The following is a 25948-nucleotide window of genomic DNA, read 5'->3' on the forward strand; positions in this document are numbered from 1 at the left end:
TGCTGCTTGGCCTGCTGTGTTCATCCAGCTCTACACCTTGTTATCTCAGTTTGCCCATAACAAGACTCTTTTTCTTTCTTTTTAAAAATAAGGCTTCTCCATTGATATCCTATGGCTGCAGGGAAATGCCATTTGCAGTTGTTGAGTGAAGTATATCCTCCCACCTCAATTTAAGTTGAATTGCTGTAATATTGGAAATTTATTGAAACAATCTGGTTTGTCTTCTTCAGTCTTTGAGACTTATTCTTAGAAAGCCAATACATAAAGTGGATTTTGGAAATATTCATACTCAGAATTATCATTGCAATATCCCTATGGGATAATAATGAACTCTGTTTATCTATTCAGCTGTAACTGAAGAACACAGCTTAGAATGTACAGTGGAATACCCACAGGACCAGGGAGGATAAGCACACAGACTTACCATTTGGAGATTGGATAAACATACAGATTTTGTGGGAAAACGCATGTTGACCAACTCTCAGAAATGACTGGCAAAATTGTCAACATTAAGTATTTTCTGCTGCTGCAGACGGAGCTTCAGCTCTGAACAACATTTCTGCCATTGTTATACGTTCATCTGCGAGTTCAAAAGGAATACCATATTCCCCAGAAAGCACACATGAAACCTTTGTGATGCTTTGCTTAAACTATGGTAGTGTTTCCTCATATACAACGATCTACAAATTAGAAACTTAGTTTGAATCAACTTTTATAAACATTTTATTTCAGAAGCTGTTCCAAGAAACAGGGCAGCAACTGTATTTAATACATGGCTTCTCTTTTGATTACAAGAATAATCTTCAATATCATTGTTGAATAAGACTCTTAAAACAAAACTGCAGCCAATTCAATGAAATCAAATTAACATTGTCCAGAAGAAAAATAACAGATTGGAATTAAAATGTACATATTCAAAGAGACGCGATGTAAGGAAAGCCGGAGAAAGAACTTATGAGGAGTCCACAGAATTGAAATGAAGTTGCAAAATTACACAATTTTACCTACCTATAGAAGTTAACCTCTGAAAGATTTATATTGCAAGCACAAAGCAAGCGTTTCCTTTTTTTAAAAAATCCACATAATTTGCTTAATTAACAAGCTTACCAGTTCAGAGCTGAAGGTGTTGCATGTACCATAACCCAAGTTCTTGTTTTCCAGACCTTTGGTTAAAAGAGTCACCATGGTAACTCTTTGGATCCACTACATTGGGGACAATAGTCAGTCAGTATCATTTTAGGCTGCATCTTCCATTTTAGGTCCGCACGAAAACTAGCTGCGAGAATATCACTGTCTTCATTACTATCCAATACCACAAAGGAGGAAATAAAAACAAAGAGGGGCAGATTAGTTTAGTGTTCAATAAATCAAGAACTCAAAAAATTAAGTTATCTACTGAATATTGTCTAAGAATCTTTGGTGAATTTCTGCCGAGAGCCTGTAGATAGTACCCACTGCTACTTCTGAACTTTGGTGGTGGAGGAAGTGGATGCTTGAGGATATGGTGCCAATCAAGTGGCCTGCTTTGGTCTGGGTTGTGTCACACTTGTTTCTTGAGAGTTATTGGAACTGCACCCGTCCAGGCAAGTAGGGGAGCATTCCATCACACTCCTGACTTGTGCTCTGGGGAGTCTGGAGAGGAGTTACTCGCACAGTGTTCCCAGTCTCTGCCTAACTCTTGAAATCAACATGTGGAGATTCACAAGTGTGAACCAGATACAACACTCAATTCCATGGCATTGTAAATGATTAATATGTTGTGCCAAATAATGTTGAATGGAAAGAAAAATCAAGACTAGCTGCTAAATAGAAACAATGGAAAATATTGGCATTAAAAATTTGCAATACATTGTATTTCATGTGACTGCTTTGTATGTGACTGCAGGGGCAAAAGTTCCAAAAGGATTACGCAGAATAAAGATCATATCTTGCATCCAATTTCTCTTCCAGTAAACTAACATGAGAGTAGATTGTTTTACATGCACACAACATTTCATAATGGTTTAATATTCTTTAACAGATCTGTAGCTAGATTTTCTTGAGGAAGTATACAGCATAGAACATAACAGCACAGTACAGGCCCTTCGGCCCTCGATGTTGTGCAGACTGAATACTTTGCTTATGCAAGAGGTTTGGCATCTTTTGTGCAGATATTTAACCTACAATAGAACAAAATATGGCAACTCCGTTATGTAATTAGCTAAAATGTTCTTTTTCCCTACTTAACTGAGGTTAATGAGTTCAGTTAAGTGGTTAAATTGAAGCACTACTACCCATATTCTTAAACTCTTTTCCTCTGTCACCTCGACCCACTCGGCCAACAGGAAATGTGAGCAGGTCATAGATTTCTTTGCTCAGAAAAAAACATTTCACCAGTTACCTCTACTACTTCCCCTTCTCACTAGGCCAAACTTTAAATTTTCCCTGCTCTAGCTCTGAATTTGCATTTTTCTATTGTTTCTTTCCAATCTAAGAACTCATCTTGTCTATGAGACAAACCTCCTTGCTCTGTTGTTCCTATTCCCAATGTTGATCACTCAACTTCCTTTTTCCCATGTTAGCTGACAGTGTTAAGAATGATAACTACCGCCAAGTATTATTCCTTTCTCTTAAATTCAGGCAGCCATCACCCACTCCTCAAGCAAAAGGCTCCAGTGTCCACCTCTAACATCTCTTTCTTCTCCAAACCCTTAATGTGTTGTTGCCCACAAATCTGTACCCACCTTTCCCAGCATATTTGAATCCCTCCAGTCAGATTTCTATATATCGTAGTATTCAAACATCTCTTATCAAAGTTATGAATGACATCCTATTTGACAGCAAAGATAAACTTTTCCTCCTTATCCTTCCCAAGCTTTGGCATAGTTAACAGGCCATTCTGCTCAAATGCCTCTCAACTGTGATCCAGCTGCATTGAACATCTCTCTCACCTTGTACCAATTTTCATAGCACATAGGGGAGGCAATGGCCTAGTGGTATTATCACTGGACTGTTAATCCAGATACCTTGATAACATTCTGGGGACTTGGGTTCAAATCCCACTGCAGCAGATGGTGGAATTTGAAATCCATAAATATCTGGAATTAGGAAGCTAATGATGACCATAATCCATTGTCAATTGTTGAAAAAGCCCATCTGGCTCACTAATGTCCCTTAGGGAAGGAAACTGCCATCCTTACCTAGACTGCACGTCACTCCAGACCCACGACAATGTGGCTGACTCTTAACAGCTCGCTGGGCAATAAACGCAGCCTAGCCAGCAACGCCCTCATCCCTTGAATGATTTTTTTTAAAAAATCCAGCGTATTGACGTCTCTTCTGGCACAGAGGTAGCATCCCCACCTCTCAACCAGGAAAGCTGGGGTCCAGTCCCACCTACTGCTGAAATGTGTAAACATCTCTGTTCAGGTTGATGGGAAAATGCTCAGACTATTATTTGGTGGTCTTGTGGCACAGTTGGAAAGTCCAAACCTCTAAGCTAGGAGGCCAAGGTTCAACTCATATCTGCTCCTGTTGTATGTAATATCATCTCTGAACAGGTTGATTAGAAAATATCAAGTATTATTTATGGGTCTCTTGTGGTGCAAGTATTGTTCCTATCTCTGGGCTTTGTAGGCCTGAATTCAAGTCCAACCTGCCCCAGAATGTGTTGTAACATGTCGAACAGGTTGATTAGAAAATAAACAGAATATTGTTTGTTCTAACTTCTCTTCCTACTCCTTTACCAGATGACCTCCAAGGAACTGTCCTTGGTGCCCCACCCTTTTTTCTCATACATAGCATTCGGTTATTGACTTTGTCCAACTTTACAGCATCAGCTTTCTCCTATCTGTTAGACACCACCAAGTTCTATCCTCCGCTGTCACTAAATTATCAGACCGCTTATCCAGCGTCCATTACTAGATGAACAGAATTGTTCTTCACTTAAGAATAAGGAAGACCCAAGCCATTATTTTTGGCCTTGGTCCAAAGGTCACTCCCCAGCTACTGAATTTATCATTCTCCTTGCAATAGTTCAAAACTAAACCAATTTGCTAACCCATTAATGTCAAATTTGACCCAGATAGGAGCTTCCATCCACATATATGTGCTATCACTTAGACTGACAATTTCTACCCCTCTCATATCAGACAAATTCATCCCTAATGTTGGTATAAATTCTGCAGAAACCCGAAACTATATCTTAATTCCCCCTGGACTTGACTGTTGCAATGTACTCCCCACTGGCCTCCCTAATTCCCATGGGGTGAGGGAAGATGTGAGTGGAAAAGTGGTGACAGAGCCCAGAGCGAATATAGAGAGAGACAGGCAAACAGAGACAGAGAGAGACACAGAAACGAAAGGGGTAGGCAGATGAGGGGATTATCGATAGAAGACCAGGACAGAGAAACTGAATACATGATATGACAGCAGACAGTGGGAGAGAATGGGTAGGCTGTGTTGAAAGAAATGTAATGTGATAATAGGACTAAGAATGGGTGAAAATAGATTGGTTGCCTAAAAGTACTGCCTGTCGTGACCAGTACAGGATGCGGGTAAAAAGACGTGGAATGACAGAGGCAGGCTACAAAGCTGTCAAACTCAATGTTGAATCCAAGAGGCTGCAGGGTCCCCAAGCAGAAAATAAGATGTTGCCCTTTGAGGTTGCGCCGCAACAGCAATGTCAGCCAGGGAGCACGAGTGGTGTGTTGAAGTGGCAGACATCTAGAACTCAAGGAATTATTTTTATTGACAAAACACGGGTGTTCGACAAAGTGGTCACCCAAGCTACATTTCTTCTCCCCAGTGTAGAGGAGACCACACTGTGAGCAGTGACTATAGTAGACTAGATTGAGTGAAGTGAAGGAAGGGGTGTCTTGGACAGAGAGGAGGGACAAAGTAAACGGGTAGGTGTTACACCTTCTACAATTACATGGCAAGATACCAAGACAGTGGAGGAGGAGCTTACTACAGTGTCCCAGAGGGAACTGTCCATGCAGAAGGCTGACAGTGAGGGGGGAGGAATATGTCTGATGGTGGCATCCAGTTGAAGGTGGTAGAAATGACAGCTTACGATCCTTTGGATGCAGAGGTTGGGAGGGTTGATAAGTGAGGACCATGGGGACCCTATCGCTGTTGTAGGAGCAAAGAGAAGGGGTGAGAACAGAAGTGCAGAGGATGGGTCTGTCACAGCTAAGGACCCTATCTACCACAGAAGCAGAGGAAAGGAGTAGACACTTCTGAGGCACCGCGAGGAAGGTGGCATCATCAGAACAGATGCAAAGAGGACGGAAAAACCGGGAGAATGGGATGGAATCTTTACAGGAAACAGGGTTTGACGATGTACAGTCAAGGCAACTGAGGGAGTTTGGGGCTTGTGATGGATATCGGTGGCCAGTCTATCCGCAGAAATGGAAACAAAGAAGTCAAAGGAGGGAAAGGGAGAGTCAGAGGTGGACCAGACGAAGGTGAGAGCAGGGTGGAATTTGAAAGCAAAAAATAGATAAAATTTTCCAATTCCAGACAAAAGATTGAAGCAGCACTAAAGATGTCATCAACATACCAAAGACAATGTCGTGGGTGGCAGCCAGAGTACAGCTAGAACAAGGAATGTTCTACAGAGAGACAGGCATCACTGGGACCCATGTGGGTACTTATGGTCAGCTCTTTGATCTGAAGAAAGTGAGAAAAGTTAAAGGAGAAGGTGTTCAAAGTGAGGACAAGCTCAGTCAGGCGGAGGAAGGTAGAGGTGGATGGGAACTGGAAAATTTGGAACTAATGTAATGCAAAGTGTCAGAAGTATCACAGATTTAACTGGGGAGGGAGCGAACAGGGAAGAAAAAAAATTCAAGTTGAAGTAAGAGGAAACAAGTTCCACAGGGCAAGAGCAGGCCCTTTTCACTGATTACCCCTATCGCTTGCTGGCCTACATTGGCTTCCAGTCAAGCAACATCTTGATTTGAAACTCTCATCCTCATTTTCAACCTCTTAAATGGCTTCCCCATCCCCACCTCTCAACTTCTCCCAATGCTATGACCCTCTGAAATGTCTACACTTCTCTAAATGTGGCCTCTTGTGCATTTCAGATTTTAAATGCCCCATCATTGGTGGCCAGGCCTTCAGTTCCCATGGCCTCAGGATCTGGAATTCCCTCTTTCCATCTTTTCACCTCTCTGCTTCATTTATCTTCTTCAGGAGGTTTCTTATAACCAACCCCCAACCAAATTTTTTCGTTCTCTCCCCTAATATCCCCTTGTGACTAGGTATCATACTTGCTGTTTTTAAATCCTTCTGTGAAGCATCTAGCGGAACTTTATAATAAAGGCTATATACAAATGTAAGTTTTTGTTATGGGATTTCACACTGAAACATAGAGGAATGAGTTGCCACCTCAAAATGTGACTGAACTCCAATGGTGAACTTCTGCATGATTCAACTTATAACAAGTTTGTTAAGACAATATTAGGCATTTAAGTTTTAATGTATAAAGATGTTTCACTGTATACATGATTTTATCAGAAGAAATACTTGTCAAATTCATGACATTGTGTATCGTGCTTGTTGCTTACACCACATGGAGATACCAAATCACTGTTTATACTTGAAGTAAATACACAACTTTTGAACAGAAATTCTACATTAAATAGATGCTAATAGATTATGTTGCTTCTTTTCAATAAAAAATGTGCAACAAAAAGGGTTAGTTTTTTTGGCAGGATGTGTTAACAGTGTCAATGTAAATTGATCTACCATTTATAAAGAATTACCTTCCACATAAACCATGCCTTATTGAGGAAAACTTGGGACTTCATACTTATTCTACCCAATACTGGATTGGTCAGTTTTATTTGAAAGTGAAAAGAAACACACATGGTGTTTTCTAACCAATCGCTAACAAAGTAAACAGAAAAGCCTGAAGTTTTTAAAAACATCATTCTGCCTTCATAGGAAAGCACCCAGCTATCCACCAGAGGTTAAATCTGTCTGTTTGTATATTCATGCATATTTGAAGGGCTTCCAGGAAAAACATGCTGCTCGTACCTCCACTGGGATTCTGCGCCTTGCTAGGATAAGATTTCATTTTTCACTCATTAAGTACTAGGATTCTTCACTGCAAAGCCACATTATTTAGGTACATGATAGACACAAGGAATGCCAGAACTGAAGAATCTGTACACATAATGGGCAAAAATGGAAGATTTTGACTTGGAAGCAAGATTCTTGAAACACTCTTTCCTTTCGCACACTGTCCTGCTGCTGGAAGCGTCCAATGATTTAGCACAATACTCAGGTAACTGCAGTCATTGATGATACTCATGCACTGATAGACATGACTATCAGGCAAATTATAAAATGATCAACAGGAAGAAATTCTCCTAGAGTGAGCGAGGCGAGAACCCTGTGACAGAGCATCATTGAGAGGAAAGGACAAGGTGAGGACTCTTGCAGTGAAGTAGCCAGACCAGCAGTAGATCTGTAAGGGATGTGGGAGCAGTGGCAGAGAGAAAATAAAGCAGCTGGGAGTAAAAAGGTACCTGGAAGCAGGCCAGGCCAGCGGCTCATTTAGGGAGGACTCAGGAGTGGCAACAGCGTGTGTGAAGAGGTCCCTGAAATAAATGGGCTGACAATGGAGCAGCAAGAATGGAGAAGTCCCTGTGACAAACTGGCAATAGAGCTGCTTCACAAAATCAGTGACAGGACAGCAGGGAGGTAATTGGTGGTCTTGTCTCATGTGACTGGATATTGGTTTAAGTTAAGGTTATAAGTGCCACTTAAAACCTTTATGTGGATAATTAATATTTTAGAACTTCAAATACACAAATAAGACTTTTCTAGTCTAAATGTAAGTAGAGTAAAGGTAAAATAAGAATGTCAATTTTCTACGTTGTTAACACATGCCTGGGGAGGTCAGGCTTGAGAATTGTACATGCTGTGGGAAATACTAGATTCTCCTGGGGGTCTGTATGATCACATATGCAGGAGGTGTCTTCAGATGGAGCAACTTGAGCTCTGGGTTTTGAAACTTGAGCAGCAGTGAGGGCATTGCTATACATTCGTGAGGCTGAGAGGTTTGTGGATAACATGCCTGAGGGCAAGGTCACCTCACAGCTAAAGCAAGTACTCACCTGCAAACTGCTTTTCTGCTTCAAGAATGCTCTGTGGGAGCCAGCCAGACCAAAGGCTTGGCACTGTGTTGGTCCAGCTGCTCAGGACAGAGAGATGAAGAAGCATGAAAGGGCAGTAGAGGTAGGGAATGTGTTAGGGAGGTGGGTATGCAATTGAAAAGCAGGACTTCAAAAGGTAGTAAATTACCTCCAGATTACACTTAGTGCCATACAGTAGTGAGTATAGGAGTTGAAGGATAATAAATGAACATGTAGCTAGAGCAATGGTGCATGAGTGAAGGCTTTAGATTGCTGAAGCATTTGGACTGTTTCTGTTTCTAGGTGGTATCTGTACGTTCCCGTGGAGAGGTTTACTAATGCTGCTGGGAAACAAGTTAAACTAGTTTGGCAGGAGGATGGGATGCTGACAAGTAGATCAGAAGGGAGTGAAGCTGATATGCGATTAGAAACAAAAGCATGAGAAAGTGATGCTGGAAGGCAGAGGGAACGTAAGTTAAATAAGAAAGTAGTGAGTTCAGCAAAGAACATGACGAGCAAGATAGACAAGGTAAAGTCACAGACAGCTACAATTGCATATTCCTACGTGGCCATGACAGAGGCTCAGCTGAAAGATGAGCAAGACTGACAGCTCAACTTTCCTGATGCGATGAGACAGGGTGCGGAGGACAAAAAGTCAGGGGTTGCACTATTAATTGATTCCCTGATTAAAGCAGTAAAGTGGGATAATATCTTGGAAAGATCATCAACTGAGGCCATACACATAGAAGTAAAATGCACAAAGAAGCAAAAACTCTGTTGTATGTGTACTATAGGCCCTCAAACACTCAAAAAGAGAGGATCAAATACGTAATCAAATTTCAGAGAATTGAGAGAAAAGTAAACCAGTAACTATAACAGTACAGAATTTTAACATGGTGGCTCAGTGGTTAACACTGCTGCCTCACAGCACCAGGGACTTAAGTTCAATTCGACCTCGGGCAACTGTCTGTACGGAGTTTGCACATTCTCCCTGTGTCTGCGTGGGTTTCCTCCCATTGTCCAAAGATGTGCAGGTTAGATGAACTGGCCATGCTAAATTACCCATAGTGTCTGGGGAATCATAGAATCATGGAATTCCAAAGTGTGGAAACAGGCCTGTTGGCCCAACAAGTCCACACCGAACCTCAGAGCATCCCACCCAGACCCATCCCCCATACCCATTTAACCCACCTAATCTACACATCTCTGAACACTATGGGCAATTTAGCATGGCCAATCCACATGCCCTGCACATCTTTGGACTGTGGGGGAAAATCAGAGCACCCGGAAAAACTGACGCAGAGACATGGAGAATGTGCAAACTCCACACAAACAGTTGCTCGAGTGTGTAATCAAACCCAGGTCCCTGGTGCTGAGGTAGCAGTGCTAACCACTGAGCCACTTTGGCGCCCTATAAAGATGTACAGGCTAGGTGGGTTAGCTATGGGAGATACAGGGTTACAGAGATGTGGTGTTGCCGGGGGGGTGGGGATGAGTGGGGTCTGGGTGGACAGCTCTTCTGAAGTTCAGTGTGAATTCGATGGGTAAATGGCCTGCTTCCAGACTGTAGAGATTCTATCATTCTAATATTTACTGGGACAGTTCCGTGGGCTTAATATTTGGAAATGAGCCTGAACAGGTGGAAAGTGTATCAGTGGCGGGGGCTTTCTGGAGATAGCGATGACAGAACTTAGTTAGACTTAGGACAGTTACAGAAAAAGGTAATGATGTGCTGGGAATAAACATTCTAAACAGGGGAGAGGCTAACTTTACTAAAGATATGACACAATTTCGCTTGACTGGACCAGTAGCAGTTACTGGGGAGCAGAGAAAACTATGTCAGAGATTGGGAGACATTTGAGGAGGAAGAAGTGAGAACATCAGGTAAATATGTTCCCCTAAAGATAATGAAAAAGACAAAGACCAGAGAACCCTGGATGTCAACAGACCTAAATGTTATGAGAAAAGAAAACAGAAGAATACGGCAGATAGTGAGGGCTCAATACAGCAGAGTCCATAGACGTTGTTGGCTGGTTCATTCAGCTGACGAGTTTGAATGCAAATGTTTCATCCCCCGTGCTGTCTAGCTTCCATTGAAGCACTGTTGTTCTGTCCCGCTCTGAATTGATATAGTCCGGTGTGTCACGGTGGGTAGTCCTGCTTCTGGTTTTGCTCTGCAAATGGTTGTTTATCACCCCAGTCATTGAAAACCAGGCTTCCAGGAATTCTCGTGCTTGTCTTTGCTTTGTTTTTTCTAGTACTCTTACATTGTCCCAGTTAAACTACTGTCCTTCTGTGTCGGAGTGTATTGAAACGAGGGTGAGTTGGTCACGCTGTTTTGCGCAAGTTAGTGTTCATGTATGCTGGTGGTGGGTTTTCTGCCTGTCTGTGTGGTGTACAGTTTCTCACATTTGCTGCATGACATTTTCTATATCACTTTTGTCTGCTCATTGTGGGCATAGGATCTTTCGCCTTTGACAATAACTGGCAATGCGTAGCTGTTGGTTTGTGTGCTATCAATATTCCAAGAGGTCATAGGAGTCTGGTATGCTGGGGCTTACAGTGTCTTCCTGGTATTGATTATTTGCTAGGCATTGGCAGATGAAGCTATTGGGATACCCATTGTTCTTAAAAACTTTGTATAAGCGATCCTTTTCGTTTTTGCATAGCTCTAGGTGTTGTAGTGTGTTATCGCTTGTTTAAACAGAGTCTTGATACAGCTCTGTTTGTGGATGCTGGTATAATTCAGGATTTGGTCTGTGTGTGTAGTCTTTCTGAATATACTAGTAAGGAATTGACTGCTGTTCGTTTGGTCGTTCCACCAGTACATATAGAAATGGGATTTGATCGTTGTTCTCTTCTTGCTTGGTGAACTTGATCCTGATGGATGCGTAATTAATAAGGTGGTGTGTTTCTCCTAACTTCACTTGTTTAATAATCACAAGGCATCGCCCACGTACCTGAACCATAGTTTAGGCTGGATTACAGCAGTGACCACCCAGCGTCCACAGAGCTGTGTCAAGGCTCCGTTTAAATGAACGATAACACACTGCAACACCCCACAGCTACGCATAAACCAAGAGCAAAACCTGTACAAAGTCCTTAAGAACAATGGGTATTCCAACAGCTTCATCTGCCAAAGACATAAGCACCACAAAGAAGACACTGTATGTCCCAATACATTGGCACCGCACCCTTTATTAGAAACATATCGGAATTGACTATAAGATTCTTATGATCTCTTGGAATAATGCTAGCACACAAACCTACACCCACACGTCGCCAGTCATTCTCAAAAGTGAAAGGCCCTATACCGACAAAGAGCAGAACAAATGTGATGTACAAAATACTAGGCAGCAACTCCGAGAAACTTTACACAGGACAGATGAGCAGGAAATTCGCCGCCAGTATATGTGATCACCAATTCACAGCAAAATGGCAAGACCAACTCTCCCTTGTTTATATTCTCTCCAACAAAGAAGGACATCAGTTTAACTGATACAACATAACAGGACTAGGACAAGCAAAACAAAGACAAAGACAAACACGAGAATTCCTGGACGCCTAGTTTTCAACAACCGGGGCGATTAACAAACATGTTGAAATAGATCCCATCTGCATACCGCTATGCAGCAAAACCAGAAGCAGGACTACCTGCCATGACAGACCGGACTGTATCAATTCAGAGTGGGATAGAACAACAGCGCTTCAGCGGATGCTAGACAGCAGTGAAGATTTCACTTAGAAAGGAGATGAAAATGTTTGCTCGAAAACCAGCCAGCTCAGCAAACCAACCAACACTCTAGCCACAACCCGAGTTACAGATCTTCACTATAACATTAAAGAGTCTATAGGAGTTTAGAAATATGTTGGGGGTAGGTGGAGAATAAAAAAGAAAATTAGGAAAGCTAAGAGATTGCATGAGAAAGCATTGGTAAGTAGAATAAAGGAAAATTAATGGTGCTTTTTAAATATATAAAGGGGAAGAATAGGGTCCCATTTGATAGCACTGTGGCTAGTGCAGAGCCAAAGAACCTAATATAAAATGTTAAATGGAGAGCAACAGGTATAAAAGAGATTACTGGGGATTATTTCCACTGGGAGAATCATGCTACTAAGTGCACAGAGACCAATTTTGCATTGGTAATAGGGCGAATATCACTTATCTACAGCACATCTTCTAGTTTTTGCTAGCGTTAAATATCACATCATAACGAACTGAAGTCCTACGCTGCCAGATTCACTGAAGTTAGCCATTCTGGGATGGAGATACTAGGAGATGCTGATGATATAGTTGAACCACGATCTTGTTGAATGGTGGAGCAGACTCTAAACGTGAAATAGGCTATTCCTGCTCTTATGTTGTGTTTCAATGATTCAACAATTGTAATGGGAATCTCTCTCATTTTCCAACAAGAAATACAGATGGACCTTGGAAAACACTCCTATTGAGCTATTTACGTAACTTTTCCCCTTTATGCCTTCCTAGGTATGGTTTATTAGGTTTCGGAAATAACTACTCCAGACTAGCCCTGATAATTGGATGCCCATATGGGTTAAATACCAATGCAGGGATGTTCAGGGCATGAGAGCTAACCCGATGTTTACTTCAAGACATTTTTGTTCTTATCTATTTACCCCACATGAACTGGTGCTACAATGGTGTCTGCAATGCACTAAATCAGTGTTTGGCATTTATTACAATACCAGTGGCAAATTTTACCCTTGATAGTGTGCTCTACTGAGAGAATGCAATCCAAGTTAGTACATGTACAGCGACTGAAAATTTTTTTAAAATGTGTTAAACTTATTAAAAAAAAAACAAGTTTCCAAGAAGGCCAACAGCTAGATATTTTCAATTAAAGGATCATAATTTCCCTCTATCTTGTGCATTCTACCTTGGACCTATCCATTTACTCATGCTTACAGTATACTTTCAACAAGTTTTACGTTTCTCTCATACAATTTAGAAGTATTCTCCGCAAACAAATACAAAGTAATCTTGTATTTTGCCTTCTCTAATGTGAATGAATGAGTTTCATAATGATGAATTTGAGCTTTATTTCAAAAGGTATTTTGTGTCCTACCAAGTCATAAGGGTCATTTTTTTTTGGTAAATGGAATTGCCTAGGAACTCACGAAGGCAATATTTAATATCATACACCACTTTCTGGGAACTAAATTGCAGAGCTTCCAGGGTTTGAGATTCTATTACTTTGTTATCATGGGCTAATGAAATATGTTCATTGATAGCAGCAGTCTGCATTGACAAGTGTAGGAAATCTAATATTCATTGCACCTTAAGCATCTAAGACACGAGCATGGTGTTGTTTGAAGTAAAGCTGAGAATCAATGAATAAGAATCTCCTCCACCTGGAGAAGAACTATGCAATATCAGTTTGTGCATCTTCAACAAAAATACACAGGAAGCAGATATTGTTAACAGCATAAAACTGGTAATCTCAAAAATCAAGAAAGTCCATAACATGTTTAGTGTGGTACCTGGAAAATTCTGCACTGCTACAAACAATGCTGCCCTTCAGAGCTAGAGACTTGTGCAAGTCACACAGACCGGGCCTGGTAGTGCTTAATTTGGACGTGGGCTGAATTCCCAGCACTAGCAATAATCATCTGAATGACTGTTAAAAATTACTCACTCTTTGGAGCACAGTTCTAGACTAGCCAATAATCTCAGCTGGTGGAGGCCACCATGGGAGGAGGAAATAACTGCTACTAATATATTATAAAACTGATGTACATGACTACAGCTTGCTTCTGATTTAGGTGGTAGAGTATTTTGCTGATTTGATTATCAAGGAAAATTTAGAATCCGGTCAAAACTTTATTGTATATCTTTAAATTAATTGTGGTTTTTTATGGATTCTATCAGTATATTTTTGTTTCTGCTAATTAGTATATTGCACTTTAAACCTGCTCATACAGCAACATCAATATCCAGCTTCAGGGGAAAGCCAGAGATTAATGGTACTATTGTGTCGAGTTGTAGTTGTGGTCTAGTTTCATGCTGTAGTCAGCCCATATGTTGGTTCTTGTGACGTCAGAATATTTCCATTATTTGAATGTTAAGAACAGTAGCATTTACAGCTCCAATTCTAGTAATCGTCCCAGTCTGCTTTAATTTATTTTCTCCTACAAGCCACAAGTTTATAATGTTTAATATCAGGGTGATCAAATTCTATTTTTTAACATACCAGAAACATTTATCATTTTCAGACATACTTTTTGGAGGGTGTAAGGATATATACACTTTGTAGGGGCTTTGTTTGAAATAAAAATTGCATCAGTTTCCATTTACAAAAACTCACACGCTCAAAGTGAATATTCAATGTGGATGAGGTCAGGAGGTTTAAATCTACCTTGCTAAAATAAAAGAAGTTGGTTAAAGCAGTAGATATTGATTTGCATTATCAGGTTTTGCCTTACCATGATTGAAATCAACAAGGAAATTAGCTATGTGCATAGACAAAATCATATTGTAGTTATTAGCTTAGGAGGCGGTTGGTATTAATTGCCTAAATAATTTCATCCTGCAAAGCTGGTGGGGGTCTTCTCTTTGAATCAGAATTTTGAATGATGATATGTGAGAGCACCTTACTACAGTTCGCGCTGACTGCTCTCCTATAACTTTCCCAATTGTCTAATATTTCTTGACAATACAAGGATATTCAGGTTTTCCATCTAGAGTTACCTGAATATTTGCATAAACCTGTTTTAATTGAATAAGTGACAGCAGTTTGAAATCTAGGTTGAAGCACTGGTAGGATTTCCAACTCTATTCCATTACAAACTATTGTTTTTCAGAAAAATCTAATAGAGATGCTGACGGCCACCTGTAGTGTTCCACACATTACTTGTGTTGTGTCCAGCTGAGGATCAAAGCTAAAGCACATGTTGAGAACACTACAGTCACAACATGTAAAAAAAAAGTGTTCTTTATACAAGATAACAAGGTGCAGAGCTGGATGAACACAGCAGGCCAAGCAGCATCTTAGGAGCAGGAAAGCTGGCGTTTCAGACCCAGACCCTTCTTCAGAAATCAACTCTGCTTTTTTGTACCATTCTCCAACCAAGAATAAGAGAACCTATTCCTAGACTGCAAAGTGTGAAGCTGGATGAACACAGCAGGCCAAGCAGCATCTCAGGAGCACAAAAGCTGATGTTTCAGGCCTAGACCCTTTTGGAGAAGGGTCTAGGCCCAAAACGTCAGCTTTTGTGCTCCTAAGATGCTGCTTGGCCTGCTGTGTTCATCCAGCTTCACACTTTGTTATCTTGGATTCTCCAGCATCTGCAGTTCCCATTATTTCTATTCCTAGGCTGTGCTGTTTTGAAGATTACATGAACAAGACAGTGTGAGTGAGCAGCAATTTCCTGTTCAGTAACTAATCATCTTGCCTGTGACAGCACTAGCAGTTTCTGCGTGCAGCGACAGTATGGGAAAATCACAGGTCAAGCTAACTTGTCACTCAGTCCAAAATGCAATGTGCTACACTATCATATCTTGCTCAGTTTGCAGGTGAACAAATCATACCATGTATGGATTGAATTCTGGAAACTCTGTTTGGATTAAAAATAACCCATTTACTATTAAATATCTTGAGTGCTCGAGGCTCCTGGAGGGGCTTCCTGCTATGAACCTTTCCAGGAATTCACAAATTCAGCAATGAGAAAGCATCCTCCTAGAAATCAAATCCCCTTTTGCAGCAGTCAGTGTGCCACATTATGAGATTTTAAATGTCCAGCAACACAGCTGGCCACATTAACTTCTGGAATGAAAGTGTAAGTATATAAGGTTAATGTCAGATTAGAGTGCCAGTCGGGTAGGTGCCATGGAGGTCAGATTGGGAGTGGGGGTGGGGGGGGGGGGGTGCGGGTTTCAGTAGTGGGCAGTGGTGAGTCAAGTGACAGCTGAGAATGGTGGACCCAGAGGGGATGAGGGAGGTTGGTGTGTTAGGGATGTCCAGTCTCTAAACTGGTAGTGGAAAGCTTCTAGTCTGTGGGATGGAGGATGAGGGGGACTAGGCTGGCATTGGGATGCTCATTCAGTGGTGAGTGGATGTCAGATTCCTGGCTGGGGATAATCAAGTCCAGGAGGGAGGGGGAGTCAGAAATCTTATCTGGGTGGGGGTGGGCATCTGCAGCTGGCAGACAGAGATGTGTTATGTTCATGGCTATAAGGCTGGTGGCCGGAGGTGTATTGTGTCGGGAAGCTAGGGGTTGGTTTTGGGGCTGGGTGTGTTGGACAGCTTTGGAATGTGTTCATTGAGGATGGAACAATGCAATGAGGTTGGATTGGTAGAGGTTTCATCGTGCTACAGTTACAGTAAGGGTAGGTGTAGTGTGGAAGTATTCCAGTGGGCAACAAAAGGGCCAATTTAATAATTATCCTTGACAATTTAATAGTCAAGACAGGTTTTCAATTTAAAATTTTCCTGGGTAACTATTAGATTAAATAAAGCGTAACTCTTCAATAGACTCAAAGGGTTCCAGAGCTGGAGAATTGCACATCAGAAAATTTAATCTCCTGGATAATTCCCTTGGACTCAGCTGTGTTAGAGATTCCATACGATCACGATGTGCAACTTCATTCTACATTACAGAAACAATTCTGGCCATCAGAATATCTGGACCAAAGTGTCTTAGATTATGGCTGAGATAGACAGATTTTGAAACAGTAAAGGGAATCAAGGGTGATTAGGTAAAAGGCAGGAAAATGAAGTTGAGGGTTATCAGATAAGCCCTGAACTTACTGAATGGTGGAGCAGATTCAATGGGCAGAATGGACTATTTCTGCTCCTAAGCCTTGCCTTTTTATACAAGTTTGACAGAAGGATCTCCATTTTCACACCTATCTCTTTGAGCTTCTACGTCACACCTATCCTCATGGCACATATAACCTAACATTTCACTGCATCAGGAATCATAAGTTCATACCAAACAGATCACATTATAGAACCAGCATGCCCTGATAACTACTACAAATTTCATATCTATGATATACAGGCAATTCTTAAGAAAGATATATTCCCTGGTGGTCAAAGTCACAACCTCATCTGTAGGATTTGACAAGGTATCGCTTGCAAACTGTTTCAGTGGTGTGGACCAAGCTTAAATCACCTCCAGGTGTCCAACATTATATGGAAATGTCTCATGTCCCAAACATTTATCCAATGCTGTTGAAACTTTTCCCATTGTGACCTTTTGAGATTCGAACAATTTGTGTGACCCCCTCAGTGAGAATTGTGAGGCTGTTTGTTGGGGCAGAGGGTGGATGGGATTTAATACCATAAGACATTAGGACGTAAGGCCACTCGGTCCATCGATTCCACTTCGCCATTTAAATCATGGCATATGGGCATTTCAACTCCACTTCCCTGCACTCTCCCCGTAGCCCTTGATTCCTTCTGAGATCAAGAGTTTATCGATCTCTGCCTTGAAGGCATTTAACGTCCCGGCCTCCACTGCACTCCGTGGCAATGAATTCCACAAGCCCACCACTCTCTGGCTGAAGAAATGTCTCCTCATTTCCATTTTAAATTTACCCCCTCTAATTCTAAGGCTGTGCCCATGGGTCCTAGTCTCCCCACCTAATGGAAACAACTTCCTAGCGTCCACCCCTTCTCAGCCATACATTATCTTGTAAGTTTCTATTAGATCTCCCCTCAATCTTCTAAACTCCAATGAGTACAATCCCGGGATCCTTAGCCATTCATCGTACATTAAACCTATCATTCCAGGGATCATCCGTGTGAATCTCCGCTGGACACGCTCTAGCGCCAGTACGTCCTTCCTGAGGTGTGGGGCCCAAAATTGGACACAGTATTCTAAATGGGGCCTAACTAGATTCGCGGAAATCTGTTTGTTCAAGTGGGAATTGTTACATTGCTACCTCAGGATTCTTGATCCCAAAATTGGAATCTTCACCCCACTTTGGGAAGACCCACATTAATCATTTTTTATTTCCTCTCTTTACAATTAAAGATTGGCATTACTGTAATTCAGCACTCACTTACTTATTTTAATTTCAAGTATTTGCAGTGTTTTAAAACTATGTCAACAATTATTTCAATTAATACTAATTCCTGAAAAAGCCTTGCACAACCTGCAAATGAAATACAGGAGTTAATGAGTGGAACAAACTAACATGACGTCTTTATTTTAATAGTGTGGAGGTTTGAAGCAATAGGTTAATGACCAGGTAAGCACAGCACTGTACCTCAACTTGACTGTTTAGTAAATTTGCTTGAGACAGCTTGTTTAGGCAGACTTAGTCTGAAGAAATTTCCAAAAATCCCATATCATTTCTGCTGCACTTGCCGCTGGTTGGAGTATTACTTTTGCTGTGCCTGTAAACCAGGAAATTTACAAAATGGTTAGTTTTTTTGTGAAAACTAAAATAAATGAAAATCTGACAGTGAACTCAATGGTATCATACCTATGATTGCAATGTGCTCTCCACCCTGTTAAAAAAAAGACAATGCACCTTGAGAGACAAGTTGTAATGGCTCGCATTGATCCTTTAGAAATTATCAAAATAGAAATCTCAAAAAATGTCATCATCAGCCTCCATCAAAAAGTGATTTTTTTAGTTTGAAGTCATTTTGTTACAAAGCTATTCATCTGGAATATTTTTCATGATGAAAGTTTTATTTAGGACAAAGGGCCTATAATTATTGCTTCCCATAAATTTTTAGGTTCTGTAACTCACAAAGCTAAATGAGACAATACAAAATGCTCCATTGTACTTTTGCCTCAATGCATTGCTAATTGTTTTTACTCTGCGGCCACATGAGTTAGAAATAAGCTTCTAACTGGCAGATTACTTCAACATGATGACTGGGAAGTCATGTTATTGTAGTGTAAGTTCACAGATCCCATGAATTAGAAAATTTCAAATTACAACTGTAATAAACCTTGGATTCTCATAATAAACACTTGTCTCCCCTGCTCCATCTTGTTATATAGAAAATGCAGACTTACTTTACTCCAAAAAAATCCTCAGCTTGTAAATACATTTTCCATGAATAGATTTCAATGACTATTTCTTAAAAATAAGTTGCAAATCATTATTCCTTTTTTGTGAAGGTCACAGTATAATAGAACTTATATCTGTATGTTTCAGAACCATCTCTAACTTAGGAACCAAAAATTGTGATCTATCTTAGAGTATGTCTGACAAAAGGCCTTGTGACATGGAAGGTAAAAATTAAAAGAAAGCCTGGATATTTTTCCCTCTGGAAGGAAGGAATGACATGTTTACACATGGAGACAATAGAAGCTGCGTCTGTGTTTCCAATGTTACTTTGCAAAGTCCCACGAAGGTGTTTAGATGTTAGATCGTAAACAGTTACATGTTATCTTAGAAGTGAAGAATCAGTTTAGAATTGGGGTCTAATCAGCATTTCCACCTGGATACGAGGGCCACATGATTTGCAATGCAATGCAATGCAGATGAACTTTGGCGTTGGACAATCCTCATGAACCACTGAAGGATCAAATTGCGTGCTTTCCTGAAACATCAATGAACTCACATATCAAGCTAGTCTGATAGGATCTGAAAATGAGAGAGCAGCTCGAGGCAAATTGTGCATTTCAGCATGCAGGATTATGGATAAAAGCTCACACAGATAAAATGGATAATATTCATATTCAGCAGTTATCTGGAATTTTACATATCATTGGTAACAGGGATTGCAGCATATTAAAAAAAAGTGTTGCAAGTTGCTTTGATGTAAAGGCAAGCCAAAAACAAACCCAGAATCAGAAACAACATTTACAGCTCTTAAGTAATTCCATATATTGAATTATTGACTGATATAATTGATTAATTGCTATCAAAGTTTATAATGCAGACCTTGATTATATTATTACCTTTCAATCACTTCCAGGTATCTACAAAATGTGCTTTACTGTTTTGTATGTTAATTCAAAAAGATTAATATGGGAAAGGGAAAATTTCCAAGAAATAATTCAAAAATCTGGAGACAAGGAAGTATTATTTTTAAAAAAACAAGAAATCATCAGGAAACAAACCTGCAATACAGTATGTCTTGTTAATGAATTTGCTGTCTGTCCCCACTTATACACATCAATAAGTACAATTTAGCAGTGCTTTTTCAGTGTAGGAGAAAACCTGTGTGGGCCAATCTAATTCATGTACAATTGTGTTATCCAGACTTATAAAATTTCAAACAAAGTTTTAAATTTTCTGCTTACATTCTGAAATAAATTCTCGGTTAGAAACAATGTTCACTGGGGACTGCCACAAACTCACCCTTTGAAATTGCTTGTAGGGGGTCTGCCGCTCTTTGTTTCACTTTGCAATTGCTTACCTGACAGTGACAAAACGACACTAGCTGTGACACGATCAATTCATTTTTAAATCTACCATGATGGTTTCTTATCCAGAGTAAGTTAAGATTTTGCAACGAATCAATACATGTGGTTTTCTAAGAAATCACTTTGAAGCAACTGCTACTGTAAATGTTCATGAAAATTCACAAATGGAAACTATTACAAATAAAAAGTGTTTGCAGATGAACAACGCAAATCATTGCCAAAACATGTTGTTACTTCACATATGAGTAATGTTAATGAATGTAAAAGGTGTTTCTCTCCCTGACATCTTTCATCCTAAAGGAATATTGTCAGTCAATAACATCACATAGAGATGGTGCCTATTTAAATGAAATCCTAGCATCCACTTCCAAAGGACTGTCATGGCTTAAAATCAAATGTCACAAAAGTTGGTAATAGTAGACTTGGTTAATGCATCTACACTTTGACGGCAGCATGAAAACTGGGATTCATATCTGGAAAACTGGAAGCAGCTCTGCAGAAATGACATCTGCTTTCCTCACTCCACCTCCTCCTTTCTGATACAGATCCACAAATAGGGATTACAGCTAGTCAGTCAGGGGTGGGCATTCCAATTGAATTTCTTTTTGCTGTCTGAGGGGAACTGCAAACAATTCGTGTGCCTTATTGCTTCCCAGCTGGAATCAACTATCACAGCACAGTCCAGAAATTCTATCTGGCATCATCTTAGTTTATAGTCATCAGGGTGAGGAACTCTTATTGCTAATATTAGAAAGCAATTTATCCTTTGCCAGTCAGAACTTAAACACTGCATGTAACACATCTCACTGCCTTTTAGCTGTAGCAAAAAATTTGAGAAAATAAATCCACTGGAATATGTGGGTAAGAATCTGCTGCTGGTGATTTGATTAGGAAAGAATAGGTCAAGTCAGAGGACTGGATGGATGGACAACATTAGACACTTGGTGGAGGATGAATTTGACGATGGTACACAGAATTGCAAAGAACAGTGAGAAACATTTACGGTCCCTTATGAATTGTGACAACTGGCAAAGATAGCATGCCATATGCATTCTAAAATCACAATCCAAGATTTTTTAAACATTTTCTGCTTTGTTCAGGGATGAAAATCTTCAGTTGGGATTCAGAGCTGGCAATTAATAGTTCCAGTTGTAGCCTGTCTGGCACATGCCAAGTCTTTGGCTACTTTGAGCAAAAACATGGTATTGAACTTTTTTTTGAGACAGCACAATATGATCTAATGTCAGCTTTGACAGTGGTATGTACTGCCTCTAACAAAACTGCCGCCTGTTTGTTCCCATTCAGTTGATTGGCCGCACACTGTCATTAGTGAAGGTAAAGTAAATAACGTGTGAAAAAGTTGACCAAATTCCTATTAGCAAACTAAAAGAGATGAGACAACTGGCCCAATGCATCAGCTAATTATTTTACTCCAAAGTTCCTTCCAAGAGAACACAACCAATATGGTGATCCTTCAGTTTAATGGCATTGATGAGCAAGGGATGATTATTCTTTGTTATTTTCACATTGATAATTTCTAAGTATTTTCATCTTGCAACGCACGCTGCGCAATGCTCCAAAAAAAAGCCTTAAGACTACATTTCAACATCAGGAAATTCCCCTGAAATATGTAAAATTATGCAAAAATTTAATATATGTGTAGAAAAAATGGCATGAATATTGTCAACCGATCAAATTCTGATAGTGCTCAAGTTTGTTTCATTTCATACATCACCCAATCCATCGAATTGTTCTTAATTATGCATATGACTGAGGCAATGACTTTTGGCAAAAAGCTTGTAGACTTGAATATTGCTTTCAGTGCTTTAAAACTCGACTTTCAGGGTTAAAATTATTTGTTGCTTCAAAATAATCTGATATTCAGCACTGCGCAAAGAAAGATTAAATTTTAGAGGTGCTCTCTTTCAATGAGGTGCCTTATGCTTTCTCAGGTAGACATAAAAAATTCTGTGCCTCTATTAAAAGAATAGATTCATTTTCCCAGTGCCCTGATCAATATGTTTCCTTTAACCGACATCACAAAAAAAAATTACTTCGCAATTTAGCTCACTGGTGTTCATAGCATTTCCATATTTGAAAATTAGTTATCTTACAACTGTGACTAAACGTCGAGAATGTTTCTCTTTTTGTGAAGATGTTTGTGACATCCTGAGGCCCTGAATGGATGTAAAAGTTTCATCTTCAAGTTATTTGTTGAAGCACATCAGAACATTTTACTAAGCTAAAAGGTGCTATTGAAATGAATTTGATTACACGTAAGTCAGAATCCCAGCATCTCACTGCCTTTTAGCTGTAGCGAAAAATTGAGAAAGTAAATCCACTGGAATATGTGAGTAAGAATCTGCTGCTGGTGATTTGATTAGGAAAGAATCGGTCAAGTCAGAGGACTGGATGGGTGGATAACATTAGACACTTGGTGGAGGACGAATTTGACGATGGTACACAGAATTGCAAAGAACAGTGAGAAACATTTACAGTCCCTTATGGATTGTGGCTAATTATGGAAGGATATAAATGAAAGTTCTTGCGGTTTGAAAACTGGCTGAGGCTTGATGCCATGCATTAAAGTAACATATCAGGTTACTCATTCGGTAACTCTCTTGCTCCCGAGTCAGAGGTTGTGGGTTCAAGCCCCATGCAAATATCTGAGCATATAATCTAGGTTAATATGTTAGTGCCATGAAGTAATGCGAAAATGTTGGTGAATGAGAAGTTGAATGGATTTTTTTTTCAATCAAAAGGTGGGGGAGTTCATCAAGTCTACAGGCCAACATTCCTGCTTCAAGTAACATCAAAATTGATTATCCACAAAACAAGTGAATACATTTCACAAATAATCCATTCTTGGTACAAATTCTTGGCACATCCAAAAGACACAACATGTGCTTGAAATATGTCAGTTCTGTGTAAATGTTTAAAAAATTAAGTATTTACATGTAAAAGATTGATTCTTGGATAATGAGTTACAATTTAATTGTGTAATCATACATCTCTTAGTGCTCTGCATCAACTCGTGCAAAGTTACACTTATTAAAAGTGGTTTTCAATGTGGTCCTCTTTGGAAAGGGTAATAAATGATGTATCTGCCAACTCAAAAGAATTTGTAATCCTTTTCCATTGTTCTCCAAAACCTATTGAAACGAGTGCAGCACTGAAGTAAAAATAATAGGGCATAGTATCATGCTTTCATTGGAAAACGTTAGACATTGTAACTATTGAGACTCCAAGAGGGAAAACAGAACTTTAGCCAATGCATTGTAAGTGATATGGAACAAAAGGGAACAAGTACAACTCGTATTAGAAATAACAAGCTACAATGCATTGTTACCAACTGCTTTCATAAAGGCGTCCAAATGTACTTACTGTATACTGTACAGGGTTCTCTATGTGACACCAATCTTAAACCTCAAAATACCTTACGCATTCCATTCTCCCAACTAGGAACAGTCGTGTTGTATAGGACTAGCCTGTACAGGAGGAATGTACTACAGCATCAGATCTTGGCAGCAAGTCATGCCTTCATTTGTCAACACAGTTAAAGAGGAACATAATCTGTACTTTGCCTTACGACATCAAAAAGCCCAGTCAACTGTTTAACAAAACAAAATCAACAAGTTCTGTCGGAACATCAGCAAATATGGTAAAAAAAAGTTTTACACGCTCGCAAAAGCTACCCAGGTAAAACAAAAACGCGTAAGTTACTTTTAATTGCCATCTGATTCTCTTTAGAAAGCAAAATAATCTTGATTGGTACAGGGTTGTTCAAAACGAAGATGGCTCAGTAATGATCTACACAGTTAGTTGTCTTTTCCTGAAGAGTGTAAGAAATCATGCCTGTTAACCTTGTTCCCCACCCCTCAAAACAAAACTTGAAGGACTTTCCCTTTAATACAATCGTGACAACGAGGAAACAAACACGCGGAGCAAAAGTCCCTGGGATAACTGGCGTTTCCCCAAATCACTGGTGTACTGCAGGGAATACGATCTTGCCATGGCAGCCCTCAAGGGCAGACGAGCGAATCGAGCCCTCGCCATGTGCAACCCAGCAGTGCGCTGGCAAACTGCACTAAATGAGCTGGAAAGGAATCGGCCAGAAACAGAGGCTCCAAAGGCTGAAGCTCTCACTAGAAATACCAATCAGCGTCTCCTCCAAACAAATAAAGCACTTTCCTCCTTCTTCAAACTCCACCGCATGATTTCTTAATAAATTAAAAATCAAAGTTAAAACTATTGAGCAATAGGTTTAGGCATCATAAAATGTAAATGAGCATTTGCCCGTTCTTGTTTATTTAAATATTACTTTTGGCACGGGCTGGATATGAAACTACTGTATAGTCACATGAAAATTAATACCCACAGGATCATCCATCCTTTCAGAATGAAGAGGATGCGACGTGCTGGATCTTACATTTTTCTATATATACACACGCAAGGTATATCTTTTTTTACTCCGACGTTATTTCTTCAACTCAAATTCCGCTCTTTTGAGCGTCTTATTTTTTGCCCTTACAATTCCCGGTGGTGGTGCGAAGCTGAGGACATGTTCACCCCAGCAGAAAGGTTTCAGCTGTTGTTCACGCTGCTTCTGCCTGGGCTGCCTCAGCTCTGTCACAAACTCAATATCAGAGCTTGGATGCTACACATTGTAACAATATCCGCACACAGCCCCTCCACTTCGCACCAGGACAGGGAAGGACCCACTGTATCAACTTGCCCCAACCCATTCCCTGCAACGCCTCGTCCTCTCCCTAAGCAAATACCTTGCCCAACTTACCTGGAATCTCCTGTGCACACACCCTGCAGTCTTCAGTCACTCCGACCTCTCCTCCACTGTTAGACTTTCCACTAAAAACCCCTCTCTTCTTGATGTGGAGTCGTCCACTCACAACTACTGATCAGCTGAAATTGCAAAGGGAAGTAGGTTTGTCACTTCCTGGACGGTCTGTAGTAGGGAATCTGTGCGTTTCCTTTAGGGAGGGAATTGTTGTTGTTGGACGGCTAGCCGTGCAAAATAGGAACGTTCTAAACAACGTGAAATGCCGGTTTTATAAAAAAAATCGTTTTCAGACTGAAACTCCTCCCTTCCACACCCGAGCCCTCAGGCTTTGAATCAAGAGTGATTTTCGCGATATCATGCTAGATGGCGCAGCGACCCAAGAGAAACAGGCTCCCAATACTACAATAAAGAAAATTGGCTTAAAAAACGGGTATTTGTCTACAGAAGGAACCGGGCAGCCAAAAGAAACAGCTATGTGTGTACATGCAACAGCCATTTCTTTTACATAAGTGTGTCTACAAGACAGATGTGAATCCCAGCCCTAGCACGTATAGCCTGTGCTCGTGAATAACGTACCTAAAAACTGCATAAAGCATAAAGTATTAGGTCAAATGCCAACTGCAATTTTTCCTTAGCACAGTAATTCGCCACCGATTAAATATGTGTCACT

The 25948-nt window shown here is 40.3% G+C and overlaps 1 protein-coding gene across 13 annotated transcripts in view; it reads right to left on the reverse strand.

Annotated features, from left to right (window-relative positions):
- Window positions 1-25495, reverse strand: part of fam53b (family with sequence similarity 53 member B) — a 123306-nt gene extending 97811 nt beyond the window's left edge. The window contains exons 1-6 of one of the 13 annotated variants that reach the window (XM_048551181.2): window positions 24859-25110; window positions 23865-23968; window positions 20416-20473; window positions 18577-18601; window positions 18358-18487; window positions 1108-1302 (exon numbers count right to left, since the gene is read on the reverse strand). In XM_048551181.2, the coding sequence (XP_048407138.1) occupies window positions 1108-1185 (78 nt within the window). In that variant the 5' untranslated portion in view covers window positions 1186-1302; window positions 18358-18487; window positions 18577-18601; ... (1 more) ...; window positions 23865-23968; window positions 24859-25110. Of the gene's footprint in view, window positions 1-1107; window positions 1303-5542; window positions 5634-18357; window positions 18488-18576; window positions 18602-20415; window positions 20474-23864; window positions 24701-24858; window positions 25129-25275 lie in introns of those variants that run through there. The other 12 variants (XM_059653077.1, XM_048551182.2, XM_048551180.2 and 9 more) reach the window with 12 other exon arrangements.
- Window positions 25496-25948: the final 453 nt, after the last annotated feature.

Source organism: Stegostoma tigrinum, chromosome 20, assembly GCF_030684315.1.
Source record: "Stegostoma tigrinum isolate sSteTig4 chromosome 20, sSteTig4.hap1, whole genome shotgun sequence".
Taxonomy (NCBI): Eukaryota; Metazoa; Chordata; class Chondrichthyes; order Orectolobiformes; family Stegostomatidae; genus Stegostoma; species Stegostoma tigrinum.